At 60.3% G+C, this 9,738-nt stretch overlaps 2 protein-coding genes across 2 annotated transcripts in view; both read left to right on the top strand.

Annotated features, from left to right (window-relative positions):
- Positions 1–1,019: 1,019 nt before the first annotated feature.
- Positions 1,020–5,131, top strand: LOC141972578 (leukotriene B4 receptor 1-like). The gene is made up of 3 exons (XM_074930472.1): positions 1,020–1,124; positions 2,296–3,245; positions 5,065–5,131. The coding sequence occupies exons 1-3, from the start codon at positions 1,020–1,022 to the stop codon at positions 5,129–5,131; spliced, it is 1,122 nt and encodes a 373-aa protein (XP_074786573.1).
- Positions 5,132–5,310: 179 nt separating this feature from the next.
- LOC141972577 (complement C4-like) overlaps positions 5,311–9,738 on the top strand; it is a 41,865-nt gene continuing 37,437 nt past the window's right edge. Inside the window, 3 exon segments of the mRNA XM_074930471.1 lie at positions 5,311–5,387; positions 5,952–6,144; positions 6,251–6,428. Coding sequence (XP_074786572.1) covers positions 5,311–5,387; positions 5,952–6,144; positions 6,251–6,428 — 448 coding nt within the window.

Raw genomic sequence — 9,738 nt, 5'->3', positions numbered from 1 at the left:
TCCGTCTCACCCATCTGTAACTGTCGCGTGCCGCTTCACAGGCAACACAACAAAGCTTCGCGCTCTGATCGCTGCCCTCCCCGTTGGTGTTGGTCACCTTAATGTCGCACTTTCGAGGTCGCAGCGAACGAACCATCACAAGTCCACCCAGTGGCCCGGGACATGAGCCGCTGGTGCCGTTACGCTGGTCCTGGTGTCCCCATTGGCTGTTTGGGAAGGGTAAGGATCCGGGTGGAAAGTGATCTAAAACGATCTAAAGGCTGTAAAATGAATCGAAGTGAGGGGACGTCACCCGCGGAGGAGCCGTCCCAGCGGGCCCAAGCACTTCTCCCCCCCAGCACGTCCTCAGGCCAGGGGACCCCCCCCCCCCCCAGGTGGCCCACGCTCAAATATTGAGCAACATGGAGCATCTTCCCCCAAAATTCTCTCCTCGTAGGGTGTTGGAGGCCCAGCTGCCACCTCACCCCTGACCCCAGATCCCCTGGATGAGAGGGGACATTCCAACAGCCCCCTGCGGGGTTGGACGTTGGGGGTGGGAGGGGCCGCAGGGGCCATTTTCGGTGTCTAAAGCTTTATTTGGACGGTCGAAAGCAAAATTTATAAACTCCCGAGCCTCGTTTTATAGTCCAAAGGCTCCGTTTCAGGGTTCACAACCGTGTTTCTTGTTTCTAAACTCAAAGTTTGAGGCTCCAAACCTGATTTTTAAGGCCTAATGCCTCATTTTCAAAGAGCAGAGACCCATGTTCTGAAAAAAAAAAAAAAAATTTAATGAGAATTTTCTGATTTTCTTCCTTTGTTTCTTCCTTAGGATACGTTCACTGGAAGGGACTCCAGAACAAAGATGTCCCGAGTGCTTCCACCATGGCCTTTGTGATAAAAACGATCCTTGACCTCAGAATAACCCCAGAAACATCTGGATTACGCTCACGAAGCGCCTTATTTGAAGCCCCATCTCTATCCCAGTGGAGAAAAAAAAGGAAGAAATGAAAGAAAAATATCATTTTTCTTCTCAAACCTTCATGGATTTTGTGGGTCCTGGGAAAGTTCTTCCCGAGGTGGCTGAAAGCCTCCGAATGGGTCGCAGCGAGGTCCCACCTGGAGAACATCTGCCCGGCCCCAACCCCGTGAGTTTGGAGGGGGAAAAAAAAAAAAAAAAATCCAGCAGAGGTTGAAAATGGTCGACGTTGCCCATTGGGCCACACTGGCCGGTCCGCGGCATTGTGGGGATTTGTGGGGAGACGTGGAAGGGGAAGGTTGGTTCCCGCTGCAGGATGCCTCTTTGTTTGGAGGATGGGAAAGGGCGATTCCTGCCGTGTGGTGGGTTATGGAGGGCCACCACTGCCACAGGGTCTGCTCCTCACTTGGGGTCACCCCGTCACGGGGGGAGGCTGCTGAGGGGTGCCCAGATTTTAGGGCCAGGACCTGGAGGTTGGGTGAGGAGAAGGTTCGTTGGCCGTCCGGCATGTAGACCGTCCTACCTCCCCCAGCACCTCAACGTCCTTCCGCCACGTGGGATGGCGCAACCAGGCCCTTCCTCATCCCGAGGAGCTCCCGGAGGGTCTCCACTGCCGTCAGCCTCCCCACCAGGGGACGAATGACGGTCCAGTGTCCCTCCCCCGCCACATGCCCCCCCTCCTCCCCTGTGGTTTTCTTGTTTTCTTCCTCTTTTTTGTGAATGTTTCCGGCCTGGGGCTGGGTGGAGGGGAAGTGGCATCTAACGGTCACGGCCACCGCAGGTGACAGGGACACCGAGGAGCCACCACCCAGGGCTCTGGGAAGGGACACGTGAGTCCGCGAGGTACGGGAGAGAAGCCTGGGGGGAGGGGGAAGGCCTTGGGGGCACCTGGAAGATCTTCACGGGGGGTGACGGGGAGGTTTGGGGGGCAACTGGGAGGTTTGATGGCAGCAACTGGGTGGTTTGGGGGAGCAGTGGGAGGTTTTGTGGGCAAGGGGGAGGTTTGGTGGGGGCGACTGGTGGTGTGGTGGTCCACTGGGAGATCTGGGTGGACAGCTGGGGTAAAGCAGGAGGTTTGATGGGGGAAAATGGGTGGTGGCCCACTGGGAGGACTGGGGGACAACTGGAAGGTCTGGGACGACAACTGGGATGGAGGTTTGGTGGGGCAGCTTGGTGGTGTGGTGGTCCAGTGGGAGATCTGGGGGGCAACTGGGAGGTCTGGGAGATGCCAAGGTGGAGGGAAAGAGCCGAGGGGGGGGTAAAGGAGGAAGAGGAGGGGAGATGGGCAGAGGGAGACCTGCACTTTCTCCGGAGGATTCTGTGTCCCCCTCTCCCCACAGACCCCCACCCCCACCGCCATGTTCTCGTCCCCCAACAATACCACGTCCCCCCCACCGGCCATGCCGCCCCCCGTGCCCGGCGCGGCGGGGGGGCTGACCCTGCTGGTGCTGGCGGTGGCCGTGGGGCTGCCGGGCAACGCCGTGGTCCTGTGGAGCTGCGCCCTTGCCCGCCGCCGCAGCGTCCCCGTCCTCCTCGTCTTCCACTTGGCCTTGGCCGACGTCATCACGCTCCTCACCGGCCCCGTCTACCTCCGGGCCTTGAGCGTTGGCCAATGGACCATGGGCCCAACCGTCTGCCGCGGGTGTAACTACGTCTGCGCCGCCGCCATGTACGTCAGCGTCTTCCTCATCGCCCTCCTGGGCCTCCACCGGTGCGTGGCCGTCTCCAGGCCAGCCACGACTGTGGTGGCAGCGGGTGGTCGGGCCGGGCCGTTGGTCCACGGCGTGGCGGCGGTGACTTGGTTGGTGGCTTTGGTGTTGGCTGTCCCCTCCATCCTCTTCCAACGGGTGGAGGACGGGCACTGCAAGCGGCTGCACAGCGCCAAGGCTTGGCTGGTGCTCCACAACCTCCTGGAGACCATCTTGGGTTGGGCTCTCCCCTTGACCACCGTGGCCACCGGCTACGGGCTACTGGTCCGGCGGTTACGGCAGACCCGGCTGTCCCGGCGCAGTCGCACCTTCCGGCTGGTGGCCGCGGTGGTGGTGGCCTTTGCCGTGGCCTGGGGCCCGTACCACCTGGTCAGCTTGTTGGAGGTGGCGGCTGCCCTGCAAGGGGGCGACGAGGCCTTGAAGAAGGTCGCCAAAGCCATCCGGCCACCGGCCACCGCCTTGGCCTTCCTCAGCAGCGCCACGAACCCCCTCCTGTACGCCTGCGCCGGGCGGGGGCTGCGGGGCCGCTCCGGGGGGTCCCTCCTGCCCCGGCTCCTGGAGGTCTCGGCCATCAGCGGAGGGTCCCGAGGGACCGCGGCCAAGGGGACCCAGCGCGGGGGCAGGAGCTGGAGGGGGGAGGAGGAGGAGGAGGGGAGAGGAAGGGGCGGCGATGGTGAGGACAGCGGGGGAGGAAAGAGGGGCGGGGGAGGGGAGAGCGGGGAGGGAGTGGCGTAGGGGGAGGGTCTGGGGGAGTGGGATCAGGGGAGACCCCAACGCAAGAGTTGTGTCCCTCCGGCCGTCAGCCCGTCTCGCCCCTCCCTCCCTCTGTCGGGTCCTGCCTCCCGCCACCCATCTCCCCATCCCCCTCCACCCTCACCTCTCCTTGGTCCCACCACATCTCCATCTCTCCAGCTCCCCCTCCATCTGCCCCCCCCTCCCTCCTTCTCTTCATCCTACTCTCCCCTTCTCCATCTCCCTCCTCCTCTCTCCATCCCTCCCACCATCCTTCTCTTCCTCCAACCCTTCTCTGGTCGCTCCGTCCTCCTCTCCATCCCCCCAGCCCTCCACCCTTCTACCCCTCCTTGACCATCTCCCCCTCCCTCCCTCCACGTGGTGGCCACACCCCTTCCCTCACCCACCCGACGAGGACAAACATGACAACTGGGACCCCCCCGGGGGTCTCTGGGATGATGGTGTCACCAGTGTCCCTCTGTCCGTCCCTCCGGGAGGGGACCCGGTGTCCGGGGTGGAAGGGACAGGAGGGGATTGGTTGGGCCTGGGGACACCGGGGGGGTCTCAGATGGGGTTGGGGGTGCCAGGGGTGTCACCAGAGGGAACTTCCCAGGAGCTGGGGTGTCCCCATGGCATCTGGGGGCGTTCCTGGGGGTCCCCATGGGGTCCTGGGGGTGTCGCTGGGGACGGCCCAGGGGGTCGCTGTGGGGTCACGGGGGTGTCACTGGGGCGGTGGGATCAAGGGGATGTCGCTGGGGTGTCACCGTCTGCTCAGCGGCTGTGGGGAGATGGGGGGCTGGGGATGACATCCCATCCCCCCCCCCGGTCAGGAGGGCCCCCAGGTGGGCCCGTACCTGCCCCACATCTTCAGCCGTGGCCTGGTCGGCGGGGCAGCGCGTGTGTCCCCTCCCCGGGTGGGTGATGGCGCCAGACTGGGCGGGGCTGTGGAGACCCCTGAGGGTCAGGTGACCCCTGGAAGGGCCGCAGGGGGGGCGGGAAATGGGGCCCCGAGGAACCGCGTGAGGGTCAGCAGGGACTATGGGGCCCTCACGGCACAGCCCAGGGGTTGAGACCCGTGGGTCAGCCCTTGTCCTCCAGACCCCACAGGGCCCCATAACCTCATATGGACCCCACAGGGACCCATAACCTCTCACAGACCCCACAGGGACCCACAACTTGTCACAGACTCCATAGGGCCCCATAACCTCCTATAGACTCCATAGTGTCCCACATCTTCTTACACACCCCATAGGGCCCCACAGCTTCTCACAGACCCCACAGGGCCCCATAACCTCATATGGACCCCACAGGGCCCCATAACCCCGTATAAAGCCCATAGGGCCCCATAACTACGTATAGACCCCATAACCTCGAATAGACTACATAGGGTCCCACAGATTCTCACAGACCCCATAGAGCCCCATAACCTCTCACAGGCCCCACAGGGCCCCATAACCTTGTATAAAGCCCACATGGCCCCACAACTTTTCACAGACCCCATAGGGCCCCATAACCTTGTATAGAGCCCATAGAGCCCCATAACCACATACAGACCCCATAGCGTCCCACAGCTTCTCACAGACCCTATAGAGCCCCATAACCTCTCACAGACCCCATAGGGCCCCATAACCTTGTATAAGGCCCATAGTGCCCCATAACCCTGTATAGACCCCAAAGGACCCCACAGCTGCTCACAGGCCCCGTAGGGCCCCATAACCTCTCAGAGCCCCCATAGGGCCCCCATTGACCCCGTGTCCAAGTCCCCCTGCCCCCCCGGGCCCCTTCCCCGCAGTCACGTGTCCCCCCCAGGGGTCAGTGGCCGTGGGGCTGGCGGGGGAACGCGGCGGCGGGTTAATGATTGACCCCGACCCCCTCACCCTCCGCCACCAGCCCCTGCGGCCCCACACCGGCACCATGGGGCCACGCTGGGTGCGGGGTCTCCTCGTCCTCCTCCTCGTGTCGATACTCGAGGGCAGCCCCCAGGACCCCGAGTAGGGACTATGGGGCAGCCGTGGGGCTGGGAGGACTAGGGGGCGGGCTCTGGGGCAGCTGTGGGGTTGGGAGAATTATGGGAGTCACTGGGGAAGCTATGGGGGTGGGTGCAACTATGGAGCATCTATAGGGCTAGGGGGTCTATGGGGGGCTCTGGGGCAGCTATGGGGCTGGGGGCTGGGCTATGGGGCTGGAGGCAGCTATGGAGCACCTATGGGGCTGGGGGGATTATGGGGTTCACTGGGGAAGCTATGGGGCTGCATGGGGGCTTTGGGGCTGGAAGGATAGGCTATGGGGCTGGGTGTAACTATGGAGCACCTATGGGGCTGGGGGGGCTCTGGTTCAGCTATGGGGCTGGGGGCTGTTATAATCCTATGGGGTCTGTGTGGGCCTATGGGGTAGCTGTAGGGCTGAAGGGGGTTCTGTGGGGCAGCTGTGGGGCAGAGGGGGTCATCAAGGCATATGTAGGGTCCCTGTGGGACAGGGGGGGCTCTGAGACGCCCCTGGGTTTGTGGGGTCTGTGTGTCTAGGGCAGCCATGGGTCAGGCTGTGTGTGCCCCTAGGCTGGTGCTGGTGGCCCCTCGGCTCGTGGCCCTGGGGTCCCCCGTGGGGCTGCTGGTGGCAGCCGTGGGGCCGGTGACGGGTACGGTGACGGCCTGGCCGGGGGAGGGCGGCCGTGGGGCAGGACCCTGCACCCCCCCGGTCCCCTTCGACCTCGGGACCCACAACGACTTCAACCAGATCGTGAACATCGAGGTGCGGGGAGGGGGACAGGGGGGTCCTGGGGGGGCGTGGGGATGTCCTCGTGGGGCGGGGGGGGGGGCGGAACCTGTGTCCCCTCGATGACCCCGTGCCCCCCCAGGTGACCCCGGAGCAGGCCCGGCGCTGTGGGGTGCTGGAGGGCACCGTGGGGCAGACGCTGCTGCTGGAGGCCCAGAGCCCCCCCCTGCCCCCCCGGGGGGTGCGTGTGGGGCTGGGGGCGCCCCGGGGGGTGATCCTGGTCCAGACAGACAAACCCCTCTACGCCCCTGGGCAGACCGGTGAGAGTCCCCCCAGCACCCCAAATACCTACAAATCCTCCCAAAATTACCCCAAATCACCCCAAATACCCCCAAATCACCCCAAATCACCCCAAATCACCCCCAAATCACCCCCAAATCACCAAGAATACCCACAAATCATCCTAAAATTACACTAAAACCCCCAAACACCACCCAAATCACCCCAAATACCCCCAAATCACCCCAAATCACCCCAAATACCCCCAAATCACCCCAAATACCCCCAAATACCCCCAAATACCACCAAATCACCCCCAAAACACCCCAAATCACCCCAAATCACCCCAAATACCCCCAAATCATCCTAAAATTACACTAAAACCCCCAAACACCACCCAAATCACCTCAAATACCCACAAATCACCCCAAAATTGCCCCGAAACACCCCCAAATCGCCCCAAATCACCTCAAATACCCACGAATCACCTCCAACACCCACAGACACCCCCAAATCACCACAAATACCCATAAATCATTCCAAAATTACCACGAATACCCACAAATCCCCTCAAATGCCCACAAATCACCCTAAAATTACCTCAAGTCGTCCCAAATGCCACTGAAATCACCCCAAAATTACCCCAAGATCACCCCAAAACTCCACAAATCACCCCAAAATTATCGTCAACCACGCCCTAATCAGCCCAAATACCCACAAATCATCCCAAATCCCTCCAAAATTACCCCAAAACACCCCCAAATCAACCCAAATCCCCCCAAATCACCTCGAATACCCTCAAATCACTCCAAAATTACCCTAAAACCCCCAAAGAGCCCCAAAACACTGAAATCACCCCAAAATAATTATAAAATAACCCCCAAATCACCTCAGATACCCCCAAATCCCCTCAAATACTCACGAACCACCCCAAAATCACCCCAAATCCCCACAAATAACCCCCAAGTTACCCTAAAACGCCCCCAAATCAACCCAATACCCACAAATCCCTCCCAAATTACCCGAAAACACCCCAAATAGCCCAAATACCACTGAAATCACCCCAAAATCACCCTAAACCACCCCCAAGTCACCGCAAACACCCCCAAAACACCCCAAATAGCCCCAAAACACCCCAAACACCCCCAAAACACCCCAAATAGCCCCAAAACACCCCAAATACCCCCAAATACCCCCAAATACCCCCAAATACCCACGAATCACCCCAAAATTACCATGAACCACATATTAATCAGCCCCCAAACGCGCAAATCACCCCAAAATCGCCACGAATACCCGCAAACCAGCCCAAAATTACCCTAATCCCCCCCAAATCTCCTCAAATACCCATAAATCACCCCCAAAATTCCCTCAAACACCCCCAAAATCCTCCCAAAATTAACCTAACCCCCCCCAAATCAACCCAACTACCCACAAATCACCCCAAAATTACGCTAAATCACCCCAAACCCCCCCCCAACCATCCCAAATCCCCCCAAATCCACCCCAAGATCCCTCCAAATACCTCAAACCCCCTAAATCTCCCCAAATCACCCCAACAGCCCCCAAAATCAACAAATTGACCCGAACCCACCCCAAATCCACCCCAAACAACCCCGAAAATCCCCCAAATTACAGTAAGCCCCCCCCCAAAATCCCAAACCTCCCTAAATCACCCCAAATCCACCCCAAACATCCCTAAAACTCACCCCAAATCTTCCCAGAATCACCAAAAAATCGCAATCTGCCCCGAATTCCCCCAAACCTCCCCAACCGCCCCCAAATCCCCCCGAAAGGCCACAAATCCGGCCCAAACTTCCTGAAATTCACCCCAAAACACCCCAAGTCCTCCCCGAGCCCCCCAAATCCCGCAAATCCACCCCAAAACCCCCAAACCCCACAAATCACCCGGAAATCCCACTAATTCCCCCCAAATCCCCCCAGATTCACCCAAAATGGCCCAAATTGCCCTCAGATCCCCTCAAATGCCCTTGTACCCCCTATAGCTCCTGCACCCCCTATAGCTCCCCACACCCCCTATAGCTCCTGCACCCCCTATAGCTCCTTCTCCCCCTATAGCTCCCCACACGCCCTATAGCTCCTTCACCCCCTATAGCTCCCCACACGCCCTATAGCTCCTTCTCCCCCTATAGCTCCCCACATGCCCTATAGCTCCTTCTCCCCCTATAGCTCCCCACACGCCCTATAGCTCCTGCACCCCCTATAGCTCCCACACCCCCTATAACTCCTTCTCCCCCTATAGCTCCCCACACCCCCTATAGCTCCCCACACGCCCTATAGCTCCTTCACCCCCTATAGCTCCTTCACCCCCTATAGCACCTTCTCCCCCTATAGCTCCCACACCCCCTATAGCTCCTGCACCCCCTATAGCTCCCACACCCCCTATAGCTCCTTCTCCCCCTATAGCTCCCCACACGCCCTATAGCTCCCACACCCCCTATAGCTCCTTCTCCCCCTATAGCTCCCCACATGCCCTATAGCTCCTTCACCCCCTATAGCTCCCCACACGCCCTATAGCTCCCACACCCCCTATAGCTCCTTCTCCCCCTATAGCTCCCCACACGCCCTATAGCTCCTGCACCCCCTTTACCTCCCACACCCCCTATAGCTCCTTCTCCCCCTATAGCTCCCCACATGCCCTATAGCTCCTGCACCCCCTATAGCTCCCCACACGCCCTATAGCTCCTTCTCCCCCTATAGCTCCCCACACGCCCTATAGCTCCTTCACCCCCTATAGCTCCCACACCCCCTATAGCTCCTGCACCCCCTATAGCTCCTTCTCCCCCTATAGCTCCCCACACGCCCTATAGCTCCTGCACCCCCTATAGCTCCCACACCCCCTATAGCTCCTTCTCCCCCTATAGCTCCCCACATGCCCTATAGCTCCTTCTCCCCCTATAGCTCCCCACACGCCCTATAGCTTCCCACACCCCCTATAGCTCCTTCTCCCCCTATAGCTCCCCACACGCCCTATAGCTCCTGCACCCCCTATAGCTCCCACACCCCCTATAGCTCCTTCTCCCCCTATAGCTCCCCACATGCCCTATAGCTCCTTCACCCCCTATAGCTCCCACACCCCCTATAGCTCCTTCTCCCCCTATAGCTCCCCACACCCCCTATAGCTCCCACACCCCCTATAGCTCCCACACCCCCTATAGCTCCTGCACCCCCTATAGCTCCCCACACGCCCTATAGCTCCTGCACCCCCTATAGCTCCCACACCGCCTATAGCTCCTTCTCCCCCTATAGCTCCCCACATGCCCTATAGCTCCTTCACCCCCTATAGCTCCCACACCCCCTATAGCTCCTTCTCCCCCTATAGCTCCCCAC

This window comes from Athene noctua, chromosome 34 (assembly GCF_965140245.1).
Source record: "Athene noctua chromosome 34, bAthNoc1.hap1.1, whole genome shotgun sequence".
NCBI classification, from domain to species: Eukaryota; Metazoa; Chordata; class Aves; order Strigiformes; family Strigidae; genus Athene; species Athene noctua.
The sequence above is the reverse complement of the archived record's forward strand: the minus strand, read 5'-3'. Positions and strand labels throughout refer to the sequence as shown.